At 58.1% G+C, this 23,810-nt stretch overlaps 1 protein-coding gene across 6 annotated transcripts in view; it reads left to right on the top strand.

The window, feature by feature from the left end:
• DSCAML1 (DS cell adhesion molecule like 1) overlaps positions 1-23,810 on the top strand; it is a 350,085-nt gene that overhangs the window by 257,833 nt on the left and 68,442 nt on the right. For all 6 annotated transcript variants that reach the window (XM_047877987.1, XM_047877989.1, XM_047877990.1 and 3 more), the window contains 4 exons: positions 1,502-1,774; positions 11,479-11,757; positions 12,161-12,280; positions 13,076-13,252. In XM_047877987.1, the coding sequence (XP_047733943.1) occupies positions 1,502-1,774; positions 11,479-11,757; positions 12,161-12,280; positions 13,076-13,252 (849 nt within the window). The remainder of the gene's footprint in view (positions 1-1,501; positions 1,775-11,478; positions 11,758-12,160; positions 12,281-13,075; positions 13,253-23,810) is intronic.

Genomic DNA, 23,810 nt, shown 5'->3' with positions numbered 1-23,810 from the left:
GTGTGTGTGTGTGTGTGTGTGTGTGTGTGTGTGTGCGGTACGGTCACCCCCACCCTTTGCATTCTTGTCCCCTCCTCCTCCCCCTTCTCCTCCTCCAGTGGGACCTGTCCCCTACCCCAACCCTCCCCATCAAGACTCTCTGGCCCCGGGTACGACACACCCCGCACCCCATAGCAACCACCAGCCCTACCAGGGCCTTGTAAGGACAAGGACAAGGATGGGGCAGTGGGGCCAGGCTTGACCTTTGATGGGGGTGTCCATCAGAGCTGTGCTCCCAGCGTCCTCCCACCGAGCCGGCCCTCGAATGCTGCAGGAGGCGTAAGCAGCCGGGAGCAAGCACACTGTCTTCCCCCCAGTTTGCCGTCCCCTCTTCCCCACCGAGGCCCAAGCCATCAAGAGCGGGAGGCTCAGGCTGGGCGGGGGTGCCCCGTGACAGACACCCCCAGGAGTGGGGGAAGCAGTCCTCAGATGATCATCCCCATATCTCAGCTCTCCAAGTCACTGTGGTGACAAGGGCCCCCTCAGAAGCTTTGCAGCCCTGTGGGTGAGACGGTCCTCATCTGGCCCCTCCAGGGACTCCTAACCCAAGGGCACAGGAGGAGGAGGAGGGAGGGGCACGGGTGGCTGCCATGGGCACAGGAAGGAGAGCAGCGGTTCCCACTAAATTCACCTGTGTCAGGTCTCCAACCCCCACATGAGAAAGGTGGGCTCCCATTGGCCACCCTCCTGCCTTCTTCACATGGGAAGGCTTAGAGCTACAGGGTCCCCGGATCCCCTGGTCCAGTCCCTCGTCTTCTCAGGAGGCACCTGAAGCCTGGAGTTTCTTGTACCCACTCCAGCACTGACCCTGCCTGGTGGCCTCTGAGCCCTCTTTACCACTCCCACATTGCCACCTGCCTGGCAACCCAGCTGAAGACACCCCCTCCCCACAGTCAGTGCGATCAGAGCCCCTCATTTAAGGCCCCTTCTCAGGGACCCACAAAATGCGCTTAACCTGTTTGGAAAAAAGTCATCGGCTCATCCAACAAAGACCTTCCTACTGTCCTTTAAATATATAACGTATACAAGATCCTTTTTGGTTCCAGACCATGATGAGCCAGTTGAATGAAAATAGCCAAATCTCCACATGTCCACCGGGACCCCCAAATCGGAATCTTGTAAATGAGGACCCGTCCTCCCGAGTCCCGGTCACTTCCTGCCGAGGCTTCCCTTGGCTCACACACCCCGTCCCATCAGAGGGATGGATTCCGGCCCCAGGCATGAATGGAGCGTGTCTGTTTGCACCTCTTTGACTAGTAACGGGGAGTCCTGGAGGGACCAAGACTGCCCCTGCCCCGGTCCAGCCTCTGCCTTGAGCCTTGCAGTAAAGGCCCCCCTCCCTCCCCCACAAATTTCCATCCCCTGATAGTTTCAGAGCCAAGCAACTGAGAAGAGAGTCCCAGGGCAGCTTCCGGCTGTCCCTGGCTAACCACACACCCTGTCCCTCCTGACTCCTGCCCAGGCCCCCCCAGCATCCGGGCGATGAAGAACATCACAGCTGTCGCCGGGCGGGACACCCTTATCAACTGCAGGGTCATCGGCTACCCCTACTACTCCATCAAGTGGTATAAGGACACCCTACTGCTGCCCGACAACCACCGCCAGGTGGTGTTCGAGAACGGGACCCTGAAGCTGACCGATGTTCAGAAGGGCATGGACGAGGGCGAGTACCTGTGCAGCGTTCTCATCCAGCCCCAGCTGTCCATCAGCCAGAGTGTCCACGTGGCCGTCAAAGGTAGGCCCCCTCCCCAGACCCAGACACCACGTGGTCACCCAGGACTGTGGGTGCCTCCCTGGCTGGGTGCTCAGGCAGTCCTGAGTCAGTGGAAGGTGGAGGAAGAGAGAGTCCCGACCGGGCGTGTGGGAGAAAGGGGGCAGTGTGGAAGATTGGAGGGAGACAGAGAAGGTCAGGAGTACCTGTGCACCTAGGATCCCTCCGCAGTCTACGGGACAATGCGGGTCTGATCCATGAGGCATGAGGGGCGGGGGGGGGGGGGACAGTGACGCACAGAGAGGGGCCTGGTCACCGTCTGGACGAGAGGCCCTGGGCAGAGATGGTGGGCAATGGGGAGCCGCATGACGTCAGCAGGGAGCCAGCGAGAACTCAGTCCAACAAGAGGGGGCGAGAGGCAGGAGCCAGGAGAGCGGAAGCGGCAGGACGCTGGTGGAGGGGACACATAGTGGGTGCCCTGACTCCCTCCTGGGGCACAGCTTGGCCAGCTCAGGCTGCTTTTACGGGACCGGCCGGTAGCTTCCACCTGCTAACGCCGCTTGAGGTCTACAAAGCACCGCCTGGGACTTTGGAAACCTCCTCCAGCCCAGGCCCTTCTTTCTCACTTGGTTGGGATACGTTTTATGCAAGGGTACTCAGCACAGTGTCTGGTCCCTGGTGGCCGTTCAGTAAATGCCTGTGGAGTAAGTGAACGGATGAACCAAACTAAGGAAACGAAGGAACGTGTGAGTAACTGACGACCGTCCCCTTGGCTCTGGGGCCGTGTGGGTGTGTGGACGAAGCGCCCTCCCAGATACGTTCTTTGGAACTCCCAGGCCTGGAGACTTTCTGGGCAGTGAGTGGGAGCAGGGGGGCCTGGTTGCTCGGGGACAGGATAGGGAAGTGGGTCCTGCCAGGCCTGGCTGTGGAGGGGTCTGGAAAAGCCAGGCGGCTGGGCTGGGAGGACAGAGTTGGTGATTGGCTGAAATGGTTAAGGGTCAAGGTGAGTTCGAGCACTGGGAGAGCCTGAGGCTCTGGGAGCACAGAGGTGTCACCTGGGGCTCCACGTGGGAGGCAAGAGAGAAGCGCTATGGTCTCCGGGCCACCATCCGGGTCTCCAGCCCCAGACGGCAATCTTGGTCGTAATAAGACAGCTATCACTGTGGGGGACCCACCGCACCCCAGTCACTGTGGCCGGATGCCCTCCTTGCTCTGTTTCGTTTAACCCCACCCCTGCCCACTTGTCTAAGGCAGGTACCATCTTATCCCCAATTCCCAAGGCAGAAAAGGCCGACGGGCACCAAGAAGTACGTAAACTGTCATCTGGAACCAAAATTTTGCCCAGGCCTGTGTAACTCCAGGCCCTGGGCTCTCACCCAGAGCTGGGGGGAGGGCAGACGGGGAGGAGGGAACATTGGCCCCACTCCACCTCAGGAATAAAGAAAGAGGACTTCTGGGACCCCGAGAGGAAGTCTGAAAGAGAGAGGAGGTCCCTGAGGGTGCTGAGAGCCCCTGTCACCTGGGCATCTGTGTCACCCCAGGGCAGCAGGGAGGGGAGGCCCCCTCTGTATCCCATGGGACACATGAACCAGGAGAGGAAAGCTGGTGTGGCTCCCGGGGCCCATTGGCAGGAAGAAATGGCAGGGGGGGTGGGTCCCGGCCTAAGGAGGGACCCGGGCACAGGGGAAGGCCGCAGTGGGTCCCAGACTTCTGGAGCGAGATCGAATAAAGGCTTTGTCGACAGGAAGAGGGAAGTCTGGGCGAAAGAAGAATCTGGGGAGACAGACACGTTAGGCTGTGACCCCTTCCAGAATCGGTGGTAATGGCAGATCTGGGTGGAAATGTCCGGTGGACAGCCAGAAAACTGAACAGTAGCAGCAAAAGGCGTGGTCAATACCTCTCTCCCTCGCTCCTTGTCACCGGGGCTCATGCTCGCCAATGCACAGGGACCGTGTCACATACATCCTTGTGCACCCACCACCTGTCACAGTGCCAGACGGTGAGCATTTCCCCAACGGCGACGGAGACAGTAGCCCGGGTTGGAGTAGCTTGCCGGGAAGCCTCACGTTGTGCCCCGGGAACGATGGGGCTGTGGCCAATTCAGGCCCGGGGAGGTGACAGGAGACCTTGACGGCATGGGCCTTCCGCCTCCCTGCCTCCTGCCGCTGCACCCCAGCTAGACTGAGGGGCACCCCGGCCCCGCCTCAGCCTAATGCCTCTGCCTGGGTTGGGGCCTCGTGCTGGCGGGAGCCTCACCCCCCACCCCCCACCCCAGGCCACATCCCCAGCTTGGTGGCCGCTGAATACAGCACAGCCTGCCTCCCCCCCCCCCCCCCGCCCCAGCATCCAGGGCGGCCGTATCCATTTCCGTTACACGCAGTGGACCGAGAGTTTACATTGTAAACATCACATATTAAAACATCTAACCTTTGCTCCACTCCCTTCGCCCGCCCGCACCAGTGAGCATTTGGCCGGGTTTGTTGGCTTAAAAAAAAAAAAAAAAAAAACAGGGCTCCAGCGAGCCTCGGAGTACACCGAGCATCCTGAAAGCTGCTTCTGCTCATCAATTATTCAACCCCATTCAGGGAGCGATCAGTCCTAATGAATTGAATCTGATGCATTCCGTCTCAGCGACTCTCTGGGCCTGTTGTGATTGTGCTGAGCGACAAGAGGAAAGTGAGTGTGTGTGTGTGTGTGTGTGCGCGCGTGTGTGTGTGAGAGAGAGAGAGATACTAGAGGGCAGAGCCCATGCACCAGGCACGTGTGTCCCCCACACCCAGCACAAAGCCTGGCATTCGTCAAACAGGGCATGTGTGTGTACAGAGTAGGGACACGTGTGCACACATTCCCTCTTCCCGCCCTCACAGTCTGAAAATCCAGCCCTAGGAGGGGTGTGTCGTCCCTTGTTTTCTCCCCAGACCAAGAAGCAGCATTTGTGTGAGGGGCTCCGGGACCCCAGGCCCCTGCCACTCTGAAAGCTCCGGCCCTTCACCCTCCCACCCCCTGGCTCCCTCCCCCCACCTCATTAGAATGCACTTTTGCAGAAGAACCCATCAGAGCTGATTAGGAGCACACGGCTTGATTAGCTGATGTGCTGTTCCAAGAGCTACTCGAGGAGGAAGGTGGAGGCGGTGGCCCTGGGTGTGGAACCGCCACGACGTGAGTCTGGGTGAGGAGGGACAGGCCCAGAGGCGGCACTCTGCCCGCTGCTGCGACCCAGCTGGGACACGCATCCCGCTCAGAGGATCAGAGCAGAGACCCGGAGTGTAGACGAGGGCAAGGCGGAGGTGGGACAGGGCACCGGATGCGTGGGATCGAGCGGAAGACGCTCCCGCCCCCCCGCCTCCCTGTGGGGCCATGGGCTCTCTCTGTGGGGAAGGGGCAAAAACCCATGCTGCTCCATGAGCTGGAAAAGCAACCGCTGACACCATTCCCTCTGGGACTGCTTGTATTCTGATGAATTTTTCAAACGCTGGGCTGAGAGCATAACACATCAGACACGCATGCACACACATGTGCAGACGTCTTTGTGCACGCGTGTGCACGCATGTGCTTATTAGCACATACTGTACGCGTGTCCGTGCAACAAATGTACACACACATCGGTTAATATACATTAACCTGTCCACCCTTGCAGGCGCATACACACACACACACGCACACATGCACGCACGCTGGCAGCCACACGTGCACAAATGTTTGCTCTGCCCCTACCCTCCCGTCAGGCATCATTCCTGAGCCACGAAAGGTGGCTGTAAGTGGAACCAGATAAAATATTGCCCGAGTCCGCCTACCATGGCCCAGCGAGGTGGGAGGGCCGAGGGGAGAGAGTGAGGATTTGGTGCCTGTGACACTGGCTGGCGGGGGGGAGAGCAGGGCTGCAGGGAAGGCAAGTGCTTGTCTCTGGGCATCCAGAGACATCCTTGGCAGGATGTTAAGAGGAGGGCACATAGATCCAACCTAGATTTGATGTCTTTAGGGCCCCCTGTAGCTGAAAAATAATGTGGCATAAAAGCATCTCTGGGCACGCGGGCTGAATGTTTAATTAACTAAGAAGGCAGACTGCAACTGGGGCTCCTTGGCTCTGGCTCAGTGAGAGAACATCTCCATCCCCAAATCTGAGCTTCTGAGGGCCTTTGGAACAAAAACAAGGGCATAAGGGGCTTTCTGCCCATGCTAAGCAAGGCCGGGACCAGAAGATAGCACCAGGTCCCCGTGGAGAGCTAACAGGAAAGGACACCCACATACTCTCATTCCCAAATGCCCCTGCTCCCCGCCCACACTCAGTCTGCCCCCTGCTGCTCTAACCAGTGCCTGCCACGTGTTTGGAGCTTTTGGAAGAGGGCCCCTTCTCCCTTCGTGAATGGGTTGGGGGTTTCTGCGATCATAGGGTGGGGCTTAAGAAAGAGCCAGTCACCTAGCCACTTGCCTGCTATCAGCAGAGGTGGAGGTTTGGAAGGAACCCACCAGCATCCACAGGAAGGGGACAGGGCAGGTTCCACAGGGGCAGATAGCCCAGTGGCACTTGGGAGAAGGGGGCATCAAGAAAGCTGCTGCCAGTGGCCCTATCCCTCAGCAGAGGGGCCCTGGCACATAGGAGCAAGCGTCCTCCACTGGACAGAGCTCAAGATGATGACAGTGGTCAGGGTGATGACGGTGATGTGGAAACAGCATCTACGGATTCAGTGACATCTATTGTGCTGCCTCTGGTTTCTGGGCACTATCCTAGGAACACAGCTGTACTCAAGACAGACAAAAATCCCTGCCCTCAGGGAGCTTCCATTCTGGCGGGCAAATGGAAAACGCATAACGTGTGTAAAAGATGCCCCGTGTCAAATAGGGAGCACGGATGAGAGTGCCAAAGGGAGGGGGGAGTGGTTTGCGATTTTAAATCGGGTGGTCAGGGGAGGCCTTCCTGAGAAGAGAGGGTTGTGGGGCAAAAAACGCGGAAGCGAAGTTATTATTATTCCTAAAATATAGAGGCTTTAGAGATGACTTGGCCCAACTCCTCCACTTTTCCCATGAAGAAACTGAGGCCCAGGGGCAGAGGCAGGGTGGTGGGGGGGAAGTGACTGGCCTCCGGTCACTTACACGGAAAGCAGAGTCTGGCCCCCAGCTGCTAGGCGTGGCTCTCTCCCCATCTCCGGGCCGCAGAGGCACCCACTCCAACTTTCCCCGGTTTCTGCTCTCTGCTGAACAGGTGCAGTAAATTAGAAGGATCAGTCTCAAAGACAGATGATGAGGGGGCGCCTGGGTGGCTCAGTCGGTTGGGCGGCCGACTTCGGCTCAGGTCACGATCTCGCGGTCCGTGAGTTCGAGCCCCGTGTCGGGCTCTGTGCTGACAGCTCAGAGCCTGGAGCCTGTTTCAGATTCTGTGTCTCCCTCTCTCTGACGCTCCCCGTTCATGCTCTGTCTCTCTCTGTCTCAAAAATGAATAAACGTTAAAAAAAATTTTTTAAAAAAGATGGATGATGAGAGACACCATAGAGTGTTTACGGTCTGGGCCGGTGGTCAGCACACCCCTGTCTGTGCAACACTCCCAAGCAGCTGGCCATAAAGGCTTTATGGTGGCCGGACACCTCCTGGACCTGCCATGACCACTGTACCCCCCCAGCCACTCTGCCCTCTGGCCTCTTTGCCACTGTAGCACCTTGCTCCGGCCCCACCTCACTCAGGGCAGAGTCGCCCTCTTACCAAAGATGACTGTGGCCAGAGCAGGGCTTTCCCGAGACAGGACCGCGGGACACATGGTGTCTGTGTCGCCTACGTTCGGGCTGGGTGCTGGGGATATGCTGGGGCTCAGGGCCAGGAGGGGGGCCTTCACACAGTCAGCACTCAAGAGGTCTCTGATCATTGCTGCCACAGAGGTGGTCACCGCCCACCCCACCCCCCACCCCCACCGTCGCTGAGGCTTGCTTTCCCAGAGGCAAAAATGGACACCCACACATTCGATTAGCTCATGCCCACCTCTGAGCGCTGGGGGAGACATTACGGACTCACGGGTCAGAAAGCAGCCCCACGTCAGCTCAGCTGCCCACGTACCCATCACAGGGCCCACACACACTGCTTCTTAGAGCCTCTCGCTCACAGGGCCCCTCCTGGTGGTCGGCGAGCCTGTGAAGGAGCCAGGATCCCTAGACTTTCTTCTTCCTCCCGCTGCGCCTGCAGTTATGGGGGTATCGGAATAGTCGCCTGGAGCCAAGAAATTCTGTGAGCAGCTCTAGCCCCTAGCACTTCCACCGAAAGGTTCCTAAGGGGACACGTATCAACCACACCGTCGCACCTGTCCTGTTGGCCTGCAGCAGGGGCAAAGGGTGGAGGGGGGCCAGGAGCCCGCCCCCGATCTCTGGTGAGTTGTCTGGTCATCTGCCTCCCACAGGACATCTCTGGCCAGTGCATGTGAATGTCTAACCGCCCCCTCCCCCGATGGATATTGGCCACTGTCTCCTCCACTGGCCTCTCAGTAACCATCCACGTTGTTCCCGAAGGCCAGAAGGGAATGACAGCCCTCGGGTGGCCTCTGCCCCATGGCTCAGCCTTTCCCCTCTCTCTCACCCCATGTCCTTTTGACAGCAGGCGGGTCCTTTAACTCTCTGTCCAAATGCTACCTCTTCCGCGAGGCTGCGGTCACCCAGCCAGATGATATGTCTCGCTGCTCAGAGTTCGGCATCTGTATATCCCAGTGGGGCTTGTCCAATAATCACTGAGGGAAATATCGTGCCTTCCTTAGCAAACGATGAGCTCCTGGGGGCTCTATCTGTATTTGAAGCATGTTTCTACTTCCCCCAGCCCACACAGAGCATAATAATGCCTTCACAGAGTAGGCATTTCATAAATATTAGATGAATTAGTTAATTAATGAATTAACCTGCCTTAGTAACTTGTTCCATTATCCAAATCCCTTCTTACTGAGAGAGAGTCTTCCCCTTGCTTGAGCTAAACCTCCCTCCCTGACTTCAATCTTTTGCTCTCTACTTGCTCTGTTCTCAGTGGAAAGGTAGCCCTTGACCGCCCATCCCCAGGGCACAGTCCTTCAGACTGGACAACCCTCGGCCCTCTCCTCCCTTGGCGGAACCTCCCGGCACCTTGCTTTGTCCACACGTCCTCCTCCGCAGCCCGTCACTGCAGCCTGTCTTCCCTTGGTCATGTTCAAGTGTGCATAGGAGCCAGTTCTGGGGCTATGATAGCAAGGGCCTGACCCCCAGGAAGGACCAAGGGACAAGCTCGTGGCTCCAAAACCCCATAGCATAAGTGCAGCGTCTTGAGGAATGGCATAGAACCCCCGTCTTTTTCTGGATGGACCCCTCTCCTGTGTTCTCCCCACCCCTTGCCCACCTGGCAGTTCAACTTCTAAAATCAACCCAGGAAATAATATCCGAACATACATTCGTTCTTACCCCCACACACACACACATGCATTTTGCCAGGAAAATCAGTCCTAGTTACTGCCCTAAAGGAGCTCCAGCCCCCCAGGGAAGGTGGCAATGCAAACCACCACCTCACCGCCATGTGACAGCTGTCATGGTGAAGGTGCACACCGGGTGCTGCGGGCTCTGGCTTTGGGCCTCTGTGGGAAGGAGAACTGGACCGGGACCGGTTCTGTTTGGCCTAAGGAAATAGATTGGAGGCATATCAGGGTCTCTGCCGCGATTTCATCAAAAAGTCCAATGAGGCCTCGGTCTGATCTCGGCACCCGAACAAGCCAGGGGGTAGGGCGGGAGATCAGCGGAGCTCAACAGAGAGACCTCTGGGAAATCTCAGCAATGGGCATTGGGCTGTTACCAGAGTCAGGGTTCTAGAGAAATCTATGTGGAGATACCCAAGGCCCAGCAAACTATCCAGAATACTGGGGCAAGGCCCCAACCCAGGGGAGACGGGGATGGGGAGATCCAGACGATGATCAAAGCCCCAGAAAAGCTGGCTGGACTTTGGGCCTGGATGTGGGCCCTTGGTGGAGCACACGGTGGGAAATAAGGCCAAATGCCCAGCGGTGTTCACCCAGGCACGAGCTAAGGGTGGGAGTGGTGGGTGTTCGTGGTGCATCGATGGAGCCCCTGTGGCCGGATGAAGGATGAGGTGGGAGATGACATTGGGAAGGTTCATACCCGGCTGAAGGGTATGGCTCTATTCCCAGAGGTCATGGGGGCAATATCCCTCCTAAATGTCGCTTCCTCTGGACCCAGGCTCTTGATCAAGAACTTTCCGAGGGATCCAAAGGGCTGCCAAAGGTTATTCTATGCCCACACCAGGCCTCTCTGCTGCGGCGGCTCTCTGCCGAGCCCTGAGAACGTTTAGGGTGCAGGGAGGGCCTCCGGCATGCATAGGATGCTACCCCTCCTTTCCCCCCAGGGCTCGCCCTTGCTGGTGGCCACTGTGAGTGGGCCTAGCGTGGAAAGTGGCAGGCTTCCCTAGGGGGTGGGGCTGGTGCCTGGGAGAAGGCCAGAGGACTGTGGACAGCCTTGTAATTTAATTATTTGACTGCAGAAAGGAGATCTCATCTACTGGGTGCTCATCCTTGTTAAGCTAATTGTCTGTCTCCTTCTCTCCCTTCTCCCCCCCCCACTTGCTGGGGAAGTCACTGTGGCCTAATTGAGTTATCATAAAGATAATGGCTGGTGCTCTAGCCAGAGCTGAGAAAGGAGGATCCCTCTCACGGCAGCTCAGGCTCCAGACAGGCCCCACAGGGGCCAAGATGTGGGCGGTGGGGCGGGCTGGAACTCGGGGGATGGGGTGGGGGGAGAGGGAGGCTGCGTGGATGCCACTTAGCGGGACAAACAGCAAACTGCTTGCCTCACAAATGACAGGGCTCTCTCTCTGCTCCTCCCTGCCACCCAAAGGGAGCTCACGGATGAGACAAAAGGGTCATTGGGCTGGGCTTGTCTGGGGCTTTCTCAGAGAGGCACGCAGGCAGCATAAGGGAGAGAGCTTGGACTCTGAGAGCAGGCAGACCAGGTCCCAAATCCCCCTGTCACCTCTGAGGAGCTGGATGACCCAGGGCACATTACTTCTCCATTCCGAGCCTCAGTTTTCTCGTCTGTAAACTGGAGACGGTTAAGCCCACACCACGTTATTGGTGGGAGGATTCGGTGAGAGGGTGAGCATAAGGCAGACGCAGCAACCAGTGACGAGGGCTTCCCCTCACCTGTGCTAACACTTGATGACAGCGGACAGGGCTGGGGCGGGTGACGGCACCTCGGCAGGAGGAGGCCAGCAGGCAGCACCCTGGGTTTAGGCGCACAGCTGTTGGGGCATGCACAGGGGACAGTCTCAGAGCCACCCTTCCTCCACCCCCAACATCCGGGGCACAGCATCCCTGTCGATCCCAGGCCCCCAGAGAGCCGATGCATCTTTGGGATGAGAAAGTGACACAGGGCCATCGAGGAGCAGCAGGGCCGTCAGGGTGAAAGCCGAGCTGTGTCCACAGGCAGATGGGAATCAAGAGGCACGTGAATCATCACCAAATTCCGGGGAAAATCTGAGGACCAGGATTAATGCCGGCCAGCCAGTGCCCTACACAGAGACAGTGGGTCCAGGCCCCGGGCACCAAGGGACAGTGGCACCCCAAGGGATCCTGCGTGTATGGAACAAGGCCCTGGTGCCCCCGGGAACTCTGTTCCAGCCCCAGGGTCAGGAGGAGTCAGGGGGTGGGGCAGGGAGCCCGTGCTGCTGGCCAGGCTGGGGCGAGAGGGGGTGGGGGCTGACAGCAGCACTCCCCCTTGCCTTCCCAGTGCCCCCTCTGATCCAGCCCTTTGAGTTCCCACCTGCCTCCATCGGCCAGCTGCTCTACATCCCCTGCGTGGTGTCCTCGGGGGACATGCCCATCCGTATCACCTGGAGGAAGGACGGACAGGTGATCATCTCAGGCTCGGGCGTGACCATCGAGAGCAAGGAATTCATGAGCTCCCTGCAGATCTCCAGCGTCTCCCTCAAGCACAACGGCAACTACACGTGCATCGCCAGCAACGCGGCGGCCACCGTGAGCCGGGAGCGCCAGCTCATCGTGCGTGGTGAGCAGAGAGGCCGGTGGCGAGGGAGGGAGGGTCCGGCTCGGTCCGCCGCTGACAGTCTCTCTAGATTCGAGCCCTGAATCACGGGCTGAGGGAACGTTGGCTCCATTGGGAAGCCTTAGAGATCAAGAAATCTAAGTCTCTTACTTTCCGGGCCAGGACCCGGAAGACCCTTGGGGGAGGAGAAGACCCTTGTTCAGCTAGTCATTGGCAGAGTCAGAGCTGGGGACTCACGACTCCCGGTGCTCAGCAAAAGCCCTCAGCATCTTGGGTTTCAGAGCCGCCTGCTGCCGGCTTGATAATGGTCCAGACGGGGCTGGCACAGAATGGAAGGTACCCAAAGCTCTAGAAGACCCGTTAGAGACAGATGATCTGTTTCTCCCCGCCTTCCCTCTTTCCGCAGTGCCCCCTCGATTTGTGGTGCAGCCAAACAACCAGGACGGCATCTATGGCAAAGCTGGTGTGCTCAACTGCTCAGTGGATGGCTACCCCCCGCCCAAGGTCATGTGGAAGCATGCCAAGGGTGAGCCCCTGGCCAGCCAGCGTCTCCGAGCACGGTCAGGGAATGGGGAGAAGGGACTTGGGCCTGTTTCCTGCACACAACTCCCAGCCTTGGCGGGGGTGCAGAGGGGTGGCGGGAGCCGGGTTCTGAGCTTTAATGGGACGCCAGGCTATACTCGCTCTGGAGATTATCCTCAGCCACCCCTAGGGCTCTGCAGACCAGGAACGACGGTCGTGCCGACTCCAAATTTCCTCTTGTCCCCACCGATTGATCTCTCCCCTCCCCCCATCCAGCCCTAGAACTCCGCGTCTGCCTGCTTTCCCCAGCCCTCCCCACCCTGCCCCGGGGACCCAGAACCTCCTTGACTCCCGCTTGTCACCGGTCAACTTATTCTGGGATTATGGTCCTTCTTGGAGCCCTTCCTCTCCCTAGGGATACATTTGGTGTCTAGGTCCCATGCTAGCCTCTTGTTGTAGACCATGCCCATCACTGATACTGGGGAAATGGGGAGGAGGTACCGTAAAGCCCCCCTTGGAGGACGGCTGGCCTCTATCCAAGACCAGGCGACTGCCACTGGAGGGTTCCATCTTCCCTTTGCCTGTGGCCAAGCGGCCTGAAAACAACTCTTCTTCTCCAAGCGCAGCCCCGAAGCTCAGTGCCCAGGTGTCGCCCAGAGGAGTCCTTCGGGGTGCCACAAAATGGGCCTAGAGCAGCAAGAGAAGGCCATGAGGGCATCCCTTGGGGCAGCCCTTCCCGACCCAGATGGTTTGCCCGCTCGCCCGGGGAACCAGCCCCCTAACGGCCGCCTCCTTCCAGGGAGCGGGAGCCCGCAGCAGTACCACCCGGTGCCCCTCACCGGCCGCACCCAGATCCTGGCCAACAGCTCGCTGCTGATCCGCCACGTCCTGGAAGAGGACATGGGCTACTACCTCTGCCAGGCCAGCAACGGCGTGGGCACCGACATCAGCAAATCCATGTTCCTCACCGTCAAGAGTGAGTCTTGCCCGCACGCGGCCCTCCCAGCGCCCCCCCCCCCCCCCCGCCCCAACCACAGGCCGGGGGCCGTCTCCACACCCACCTAGCTTCCCGGCCTGGCTGCCGCTGTTCCAGATGTGGGCGGGAGGCAGGGAGGGCTCCCGGTCGGAGGTGCACTCGGGACCCCCGCTCATCTAAAACAAGGTCCTCTCCCTGAACAGCCCCAGCTCACTCCACTGCCGTCGTGATAAGCTCCTGGTTTGCTGAACCCGAGTACCGGGTCACATTCTGTGCGCTTTGCTCCGCAGGTTGGCAGTTCCAACTGCACGATCCTAACACTTCACTTCTGCCACTCAGTACACACCTGCTGTGTGTAACGTGTCTGTGGCCTAGAAAGGAGGATACCTCATACACAGTGTGGGGGAAAGGCCTATGGGTGGAAAAGCTTGGGCTCCGAGTCCTACGGGATGAGCCTTGGGACTTTGGCCAGGTCACCTCACCTGTCTAGGCTCCAGCTTCTTCCCTGGGCCCGAGGTTTATTTCCAGCCCACCCACCCGACCACACTGTCTGAGTAACATGGGAACTGATCACAGAAAGGGGAAGATAGTGGGGGAAAGCCAAAAGAGCAACAAGACGCATCACTAGATGCTCTATGGTTTCCAAATCCCCGGACCTAGAGCTAGCCTCGTGGGCCTCGGAAGCCCAGAATAGTCCCGAATTCAGTCAAGTCACCCAGATATTCCTACCAGACGAGCCTATCCCTTGACACTCGTAGGGGTCTGTATCATGGGCCCCCAGGTATCGTGTCAGGGGAACGGTGTCCATCTGGCTCTGGGTCAGGCAACGGACCGTGGGCCACGAGGGACAGCGGTGGGAGCCTGTGTTGTAACACCAGACCGAAGCCAAGTGTGAGTCTGGGCGCCACGTTGTACTTATTGTGACCTTGACGAGCTTGCCTGGCCTCGCCGTACCTCATTTTCCCCGACAGAGAAGATGAAAACTGTGGTAGTACCTTTGCCTGTTACGTTCCGTGTCGAGCGTGCGTCCGGTAACATGTGTCAAGCAGCCAGTATGGTCGCTGGCCCCCGGCACGCTGCGGAAAACTTAGCAGTTTTGTTATTCGTACTAACAGTCCCTGCGGGGTAGGTGTGGGAATGACTGCCCGGTGTGGGGTCCCCCGGCTGAGGATCATAGCTTCTTTATCGCCTGCCGGCGCCCGTGTTCAGCTCAGCACAAGACAGGGGAGCCCCAGCGATCGATGCTCAGGGAGCTCCGAGCGCCGGAATCCCCGCCCTGGGGAGCTGCTTCCTCACACTATCAAAAAGCACTTTGTCCTTAATAACACCAGGCAATCAATCTACATCCCTCAGCCGGGGCGGACGTCGCTAATTCTGCCTGCGTGAGGTGAGAGGAATAGCAGGCTCCTTCTGGAACCATTGTTGGTATTTGATCCTTATCTCGCTGCTGTCAGAGGCAGAGAGGAGGGAGCCCAGACCCTTAGGCTTCCCCCCGCCCCGCTTTTTGCCCTTGTTTTCTCTAAACTAGGGGATCCTACCAGACGAGCCTGGCTGTGGCTTCGTGGCGCATGGTTGGCGGGACAAGAGGGACCTGGGTGATGGGTGATGCGGCAGTCAGGAGGCGGGCTGTGTGAGGAGACTCAGTTCACGTCAGGCCGTCCCTGGTGTCCTGGGGGGGGGGGGGGGGGACCCTGAGCAACTCACCTCCCCTCCCAGGGCCTGCATTTTTTCTGTGCTGTCCGCACTGCACAACCCAGGAAGCAGCTCTGTGACACCCAGAGATACTCAGAGGAAGCACATTTTGTAAATCCAGCCTTGTGAGCATGTGCAACACAAAATCACACACACACACACACACACACACACACACACACGGACCTGCTCCCTAATCTCAGCCGCCTTGTCGCTTTCCTTTGCTTCCTTCCACGGCGAGGCACACGCACATGCCTTTCTCACATCTGCTGTCTCACCAACACCTCGGGTCACATTTTCCCGCTCGCCGCGCCTCCCGCCCCACCGCCTGTGAGTCGGTCTGTCAGCACCTCCTCACACAGCCTCTGCTCCGCCACCGCCCTCAGCCGCCAGGCTGCCTTCCAGCTGTGCCGTCTCACCCCCCTCGCGCTCGCGTGCTCCTCAGATGGCCTTTTCCTGACACGCTTTCTGTGTCGCAGACGCCCCCTTGTCTCCCATGCTCCCCAGTGACCTGCCCCAGCCATGCCGGGGGCCCCTGTGCTGCCCCGAATGCCAGCAAGAGAGGAGGCGCAGGGCCAGGGGCAACTGAGGCCCGAGGGCAGTGGGTGTGGGCGGACTGAGCACGGCAGGGCCTCTGCCTGGGGCTGGAGGGTCTGTCTACCCTTCTGCGGCAGGGTACATACACACTACTCAGCTGCCGGAAGATTACCTGTGACAGAGTGGCAATGTTGAGGAAGGGGGGTGCGCGCTGGGGTGGGGCACGGGTGTTCCCAGTTTTCTTCGGGGACTGTCTCTGAGCTAAACCCTGCTGCGTGTACACAGCCATACTGTTCCGGGTAGCCGACCCCCAGCTACTCCCCTCGCACGTCCCCCCGTGCTGCTCTGTCCTCTCCTCCTCCGTTCTCCCTGGGCCTTCTCCCATCTCCCCGCTCTGACTTCAGCTAAAAGGGCCCTGGAAGGGCCCTGGAAGCTAAAAGAGCCGGGCACATGGGTCATCAATGAGATTGCTGGAGGGCAAGCCATTCCCAGCCATCCCTGACCCATCTCGGATACAGCACCACCAGTGCTCCCCCCCACCCACTTGCAGAGCTGGCCACAGAGACCTGCCATTTCCAGGCCTCCCTCAAAGCCCATTTCCAGGCCAGCCTCAGTGCCTCTAACACACTCGAGAAAATGTTGACCCAATATGGCTCCACCTTATCAGACCTCACGCTTTCTTATTGACCTTAATCCCCACTTTAGACAAAAAGAAAGAAAGTAAACACATCAAAGGGACATACGTTATAAAAAGCATCATTTGTGGCTGGTTTCTGTTGGGAAGTGTCTACACCATGGACCCCTACAGTTTCCAATGATAACTCAGTAGATCTCCACTGAGCACTCACTAAATACATCAATAAAACTCTGTGACTACGAGCATAGACTTTAGAACCAGACAGGTCAGGGTTCGAATTTCAGGTCTGCCCCCCCGAGAGCTATGAAGTCTTGGACAGTGACCCCTGCAAGCCCCAATTTCCTCCTCTCTAAGTTTGAGGTTACAATACTTTTTATTCATCAGGAAGGTTCACACGAGACGTGCGCTCACAGCAATCGATACAGTACGTGACACAAAATATGCACGCGATAATCGTTAGTAATCATTAGTTTTAGGTGCTGAAAATCTAGTGATGAGTAAGACACCGTTGCTGCTTTCAGGGAATTTAGAATCTTGAGGAGGAGGTAGACCTATACCCCAAATGACTATAGTGCACAAAATAAATGCCTCCAAAGGCTGCAAAGTGATACAAAGAGAATCAGGGATGGAGAAATCAATTTTAACTTTGGGGTGAACGAGGGAGTGTCAAGAAAGGCTCCACAAAAGCAGTAGTCTCTAAGTGGGGCTGGAAGAACACAAGGATTCTGGCAGGAACGGACGGCGGTGGAGGTATCCCATGCCGGAGGAAAAGGCATAGCGCGGGGCATGGAGGCATCGAAGGCCACGAGTGTCGTCTGCTGAGCTGGAACTTAGGTGCCTGCCACACACTGGAAGGAGGAAGGACAGGGAAAATGAAATGCCAGGTGCTTGTGGTTTTTGGAAGCTAGGTATTTTCTTTCTAAGTAGCATGGACTTTTTTTTTTTTTTTTAATGTTGATTCACTTTTGAAAGACAGAGAGAGACAGAGCACAAGCAGGGGTGGAGCAGAGAGAGAGGGGGACACAGGATCCGAAACAGGCTCCGGGCTCTGAGCTGTCAGCACAGAGCCCGACGCGGGGCTCGAACCTGAGGACCGCGAGATCATGACCTGAGCCCAAGTCGGACGCTCTGCCGACTGAGCCACCCAGGCGCCCCAGTAGCATGGACTTTTAATGGGAGTTGGCGTTCCAGAGCTGATGCTTGTAGGATTGCCATGCAGAGCCTATCCTCAGGGCCCTGGGTTGCTAAGGGCATGTTAGAGTGGGCAGGTGGTTTTCCAACCCCCGGACATCCTTGTTGGCAACCAAGCGGGCCCTCTTGGCCCCCAGAGTGCTGGTGTGAGCTAAGCCCGTGATTGCCTGAGCGTCCAGGCCAGTCTTGCCGCTTTCACAAGGCCAGCACTTAATAGTTTACAAAGTTCTTCCCCTGCCTTGCCTGTGAGGTCAGCAGGCAAAAAAAGCTCCTTCTTAAAGAAGGTAGGGCACTGGATCAAGGTCACTGGCAGATACAGTCCCAGCTGAGACCAGAGCTTGCCTCTGTGGACTCATGGTTTGGTAGGAAGAGCAAAGATCTGGAGCCGGAAGACCGGATGCTGGTCCTGGCCCCGTGACCCACCAGCCACGTCTCCAAGAGCCACCCCTTACCACCTCTGAGCCTCGGTTTTCTCGTCTGTACAAGAAGAGGCCCACACTAGCAGCTAGTCGCTAACCGATCCCAACGTCCTCTCCAGCTCAGACGATCCATGACTCTAGCAGTGTGCACATGGTCCTTTCGGGACAGCAGACCTCCTCCCAGAACTTGGTTGAATAAATGCAGTTAACATAAGAAAATACCACATCCAGCTACCTTTTATCTCCTTTTTAAAATGCAAAAGAGAGAGAGAGATAATGACCAAAAGGAGGAGGAGGAGGCAATCCCTGCTCCAGCGGGCACACAGGAAAAAAAAAAAAAAAATAAACCATCTTCAAAGGGAATGCTTTATGGAGAGGCAGGTACAAAGCCAGGCTGCTTAGTCTGGAGTGCAAGGGGCTGCTTGTGTTTTGATGTTGTGCCACCACACGGCAGTGCCTCCCTGGACTCAGAAGCCCTCTTAGGCAGCAGGTTACCTGATTAGACAGGTTCCGTTATATCCCCCAGACTCCCCTCCACTTTGTAAAGGCTCCAGTGATTGGGCCAAGGCAGAACCCATGGCCAATTAAACCCATAAGGGCTCTCTGTTTGGTCTGAGTTTTGATTTGTTTGTTTAGCAAAATGTCAGACCAATTAAAGCCAGATCCAAGAGCCCTCCACAGGCACACACCCGGCCACAGAGTCACTGGAAGGCAGGAGAACGGAGAATGGAGCCCAAGTGGGGACTGGAGGAGTGGAGGCAGCCCACCCGGGGAAGGGGGGTCCCAGGCCTGGGTAGCGGTTGACCGTTGGTGCAGTACATAGGGCGGGATGCAAAGTCTGGTGTATCCAATGACCCGAGATGGTCCTAATTTCAAATTTGCCCAAAGGAAAGACTTTCTTGTCGGGCAGAAGCAGCACCTCCCACAGACCCAGTGACTGGGGCTCCGGCTCTAGAAGGCCTCCTCGGCCCTCAGAGCCCCTGCCCCTCCCACAGGGCAAGGAGTCTATGGCCAAAGGAAATGACTCCCCAGAGCCCCCAACTCCCTTTCTGGACCACATTCCAGGGAATGCCCCGAGCTGACTTCTAGGATCTTCCACAGTGTCTTCCTCAGTCTGTCCTCCCAGGGATCTGACTCCCTGCCAGGAGCATGACCCCGAAGCCTGAGGGACGGCTGTTTGCAGGGCACACAGAAGGCCCCGGGACGTGTGGATTGGGATGTCCGCACACATACTCAGAAGGGCCCTCTCTGCACACAAGAAGAAACAGGCATGAGGAGGCCAAGTACCTGGCCCAAGGTTTTCCTCTGTGCTCCCTGGCGGGAGGGCCTGTGTCCTCACCAGACTGGAGTCCCTTGCAGGCTGGGCCCTCTGTGGGAATGCCTGCTCAGCAGAGGCCTCTGCCCACTCTGGCCTGCCCTGCTGGGGACAACAGGCCAACTGACCCCAGCCCAGAGGTCTGGTCCCATCACGCGGGGTCACAGGTCACCCCCTTGGTGCTTCCCTCTGCCCTGATGAGCCTCCCTGATTGGCCGAAGGGTGGGTTTCATAGCCTCTCTGCCAGTTCGGCAGTCAGGGGAGGAGACAGGAAAGCAGAGTGGCAGGTGGCAGAGAAGGACAGTGCTTGGCTGCTGAGTCACACCGGCCTGGGTCCGCCGCTGGCCCTGCCACGGCCGGGGAGTTTGGGCACATCACCTACCCTGCCCACCCCAGTGCTGGTCACCAGTCAGCCTCACCTGCCCAGCCTCGAGGCAGCCAAGGGAGCACCACCCTGGTGTGTGCCAAGCCTAGGGTCTCTGCAAGCCTGGGGCCTGGCCTCCCAGCCTCTGGTAAAGGAGGGAGAGACGGAGGGGAGGGGAGGAGGGAATGAGCCATTGCCGTGATTTCCATGGCAATAATTATCCAGCGGGCTCTTTGGCCTTATTGATCTTCAACTTCATAGAGTGAGGAACGGCACTTTGTCTCCTGCTTCCTCAAACAGGGGTGAGCAGAGAGGTTGGACACGTCCTGTCACCAGGCCAGGCTCCGTCCTGCACTCCCCGCCCCTAGACCCTCCCCAGGAGGTACGCAGCCAGGGGCCCGCCCAGGCTCTCCCCACCCTGTGCAGGACCCAGGGACGCCGAAATGAGTGGATGGCTCAGGGGACAGGAAGGCCCTGAGCAGGGAGAAGGGAGTCCTGATCTCTTATCTCAGTGTCCCCCATTACACCCTGGGTGACCTGGGGCCAGTCACTTTGTCTCCCTGGACTCTGTTTGCTCCTCTGTTAAGAGAAATCAGAATCCTTCTCTCCCCTTCCCTCAGCCCCTAAGGCATTAACAGAGCTCAACAAATGGGCCACGTTCAGGGTTTACAGAAAAAGACAAGTCTGAGCCAAAGAAACGTGGGAGATCTTACTGACCTCAAGAGGCCAGCTGTGTCATTGGAGCAAGTCACATCACATGCCAAACCTAGCCCCCGAAGGGTCCTTTGCACAGGTGTCAGGGCAGAATGACAGTGTCCACGTGGGACAGCCCCCTTCCCTGACCTCTCCTCCCCTCATCACCATGACAAGCCGGGCCCCCTGACAAGCGGAGGAGTGTTTTACTGAAGGGATAGGAGGAGGGAGTGACCTTGCCCATGTACAACCTCCGCTCCCAATGTGAAAGTGCTTGTACTGGGGACGTCTTGTCCCCAGGCTCTTTGGGGCCCCTGCGCCCTTGTTAGAGGCTTTAGGCAGTGGGGGCAGGAAGTCCCTGTGACCGTGACCACAGAAGAGCATCCGGATGGTCTGGGCTCTGAGGTGTCATTCAAGGCCTTCCTTATGTTCAGCTCCAGCAGATCTGATTAACAAAGGATTATGTGTGTCCTACGTGCTAATCAAGGTACAGTAAACACTTTGAGACACAAGGGAGCTGGGGTTATCACTGGGTAGCTCAGTTTACTGGATAAGAAGCAGGCCGGCAAAGAGCTGGAGCAGTGCCTCCAGACCCCACCCTAAGTGAGGAGCCCAGATCTGCTCTCCCCGTTATGATCGAAGCCTCTCCGCATGGTAGGAGCAGAGTAAATCGTTAGATCAGTCAAGTGGTAAACATGCACTTCCTGATAAATCACCACTCCTGCCCCCCAAGGAACTGACAGACTAGTGAGGGAGCTGGAAACAAGGCAAGATCACGTGCAAGGGGTCTGGGGCTATCGGTGCAATGTTAGGTCCCGGAAGGAAAACCCCAGCGTGGACAGGCATGGTCAGACAGAGCTTTCTGGAGGAGTGGGACTTGAGCCTTAAAGAAGAGGTGGTGGAAGGAATAGCACGAGCAAAGGCCCTGGGGTAAGAAGCCGTGTGGAAGGCCGCGAGGAGAAACTCTAATGACAGGGTGGCAGCCTGGGATCGGGGAGAGAGCTCTCGTGGAAAGAGTGGCACCGACATCTGGAAGCGATGCTAGGATCTTGAGCAGGGGATCTAAGAGTCATTACGAAGGAACAAGCACCAGGCGTTGATGATGGGTTGGACCAAGGCGCCGGGAGAGCCAAGGCCTGAAGCCACGATGAGAAGCACCGTGGTGCCACCAGTAGAAATGCAGGAGATGAGAATGGAGGGCGGGTGTGTTCGCTTTGGCCAGGGCAAGGTGGGACGGCGGCGTGCTCTGAGGCAGCCGGATACTGGCTGACACACTGCCAGGGTTTCTACCTAGAGCAGCCTGCTGGCCCAGATGCAGTGCCCACCCCCCTACGGTGACTCACGAGTCTGTGTGTAGCTGGCCGGTGTCCTGTCCTGGGCCAGAAAGGAGGACACTGGTGGGCAGACTGGAGAATCCCCCCAGAACCGCTCCCCCTACCCCATCCCTGCCCGGTCCTCGGGGCCTCCAGCCCAGGAGCACCGGGCTCGCGTCTGGCCTCTCGGGTCTGCAGAGGCTCGAGACACGGCCAGATGGGGTTTCTGAAGATTTTCTCCAGCTCACGTCTGCTCGTGCCCAGGCCTGCCGCCGTTCATTCATTATTCAGCAGTCACGGAGCACTCACTGAGCGAGTGTCTATCTCTGGGGTTGGGGGTAGGGGTCGAGTGTGTGTGGCCCTCCCAGACTCTTGAACCTGCTTGCCTACCGCCAGCCCGCGCGTGGGGTGGGAGTGTAACGGGGAGCGGGCTCCCCACGGTGCAGGGGGTGGAAAGTCCCCTCCAGCTCCACCGAGGAGAGACGCGGCCTCTCCTCCCTGGCACTTGGCGGGAAGATCTCTCTCCCGCGCTGGATCCCTGTGTTTGTTTCCTAGGAGCGCAAACCAGGGGGCCTAAAAAACCAGAAATGGGTTCTCTCGCAATCCAGGGAGGCTAAAAATGCAAAATCAAGATGTCGGTAGGGCGGTGCCGTCTCTGCAGCCTCTGGGGAGGGTCCTTCCTTGCCTCCTCGGGGACTCCCCGCAGCCCCCGAGTTGTGGGTGCAGCGCCCCGGCCTCTCCCCGGGAGGCCTTACACCCCTTTTCCTCCAGTGCCCGTCTCTCCTGGGGACTTGACGTATCCCTTTGCGGGGGACACCGTTCAGGCCGTACCAGTACCCATGCCCGGTGATGTATTCGATACACGCGTGCTTTCCAGAAGTCTGCAAGGCGAGACGGCCTCCCTTCCAACATCCCGCGGCTCTCCTTGTCTCAAGGCAACCAGTGTCCCAACCAGAAACTCCTGTGTGCCGGACTCTAGGGCCGGGGTGGGGCCAGCGCACCGGGGCTGGGGCCAAGCCTGGCCAGCTTCCAGTTTTGCTGGAACGCAGCCTCTCCCGTTCCTCCCGTCTTACCGTCCACGGCCGCTTTCGAGGTACGGTGGCAGGGCTGAGTCATCTGAACAGAGACCCAGGGCCTGCAAAGCCTAAAATGTTTCCCCGGCTGGCCCAACACACAGAAAGTTTGCTGACTCCTGGTTTAGGGTGCTCTCACGGCGACGACCTGGAAGTGTTTTCCAAGTAACTCAAAATGGCACCACCTCCTTTTGTTCCTGAAAGCGTTCCGATGTTCAGGGTAATTTCAGAGTTGCGTGTTCTCGCATCTCGAAAATGGGAATAAAAACGCCTCCCACCTTCTAGAATGGTGGGGGAGTCGGGCCGAAGAATTTAATGAGATAAATCATTAATCGAGGCGCATGGCACGTCATAGGCATTCCGTAAGTGTTAGCTATTTTTATTATTAGCGATCATTTTCCCCACGTTCTGGAGAAGGAAGACCAGAGACGGGGGAGAAGCGGGCTCCCACCCCGACGTGAGAATACTCCCCAAGTCCGCTTTGTACTCCTTGGCAGGGAGCCAAAGAAGAACTGCCTGACCCCATTTTATAGCCGGAGAAAGCGAGGCCCGGTGGGTCTCCACCGAGACCACCCTGGAGCAGGAGCAGGTTTGCGGTCCAAGTCTCACAGATGCCGCCCTTCACGACCCTCAGCCCGGCCCTTCACACACACGCCGATCCTGCCAGCCGTGCCCGCACGCACGCAGGCGGTGGGCAGCTAGGGTCCCACGGGCCCCCGGCTCCCCGGGCGTCTCCCCACCACCCCTCAGAGCGAAGCTGATTGCTTCCATGCAATTTGAATTCATCTCATGCTTCAGGTGGAGCTTGGCAAATCAGGGGAGACGTGCAGCCCAAGTGGGTGCAATCAAATTAACAACGCCACGGCCCTGGCTCTTTAAGAAGGGAGAAAACAAAGCAGGCACCAGAAGGCACCCCCCCACACACACACACACACCAGCTCTTCTCTGGGGAAGCCTGGAGCTCCTGCCTGGCTGAGCTGAAAGAGCCACCCACCCCGCCACCTCGCACACCAACAATGCCCCTTTGTGGCAGCTTATCTCACACCTCCAAACAGGGCTACGTTCTTGTGTTCTTGTCAGGATCTTGTTAACAAGGAGGAGACACAAGCCTGGGGGGGAGGAAGGGGAGTGGGCTGGACGGTGGGGGGGGGGGGGGAGGAGGGGCCCACTCACCTCAGATGGGTACATGTAATCCTTCCAGAAACAAAAGATGAGAGCTGCTGAGAGCTGCTGAGCCAGGAGGCTCCCTTCTCCTCTGACAAGTGGGTTTACAGAGCTCTCAAGAGCCTTTGGGGGGGGGGGAGGGGTATCTCCTGTCCCCTGG

This window comes from Prionailurus viverrinus, chromosome D1 (assembly GCF_022837055.1).
Source record: "Prionailurus viverrinus isolate Anna chromosome D1, UM_Priviv_1.0, whole genome shotgun sequence".
In the NCBI taxonomy this organism is placed as follows: domain Eukaryota; kingdom Metazoa; phylum Chordata; class Mammalia; order Carnivora; family Felidae; genus Prionailurus; species Prionailurus viverrinus.
Note: the sequence above shows the minus strand (reverse complement) of the source record. Positions and strands in the feature narration are given on the sequence as shown.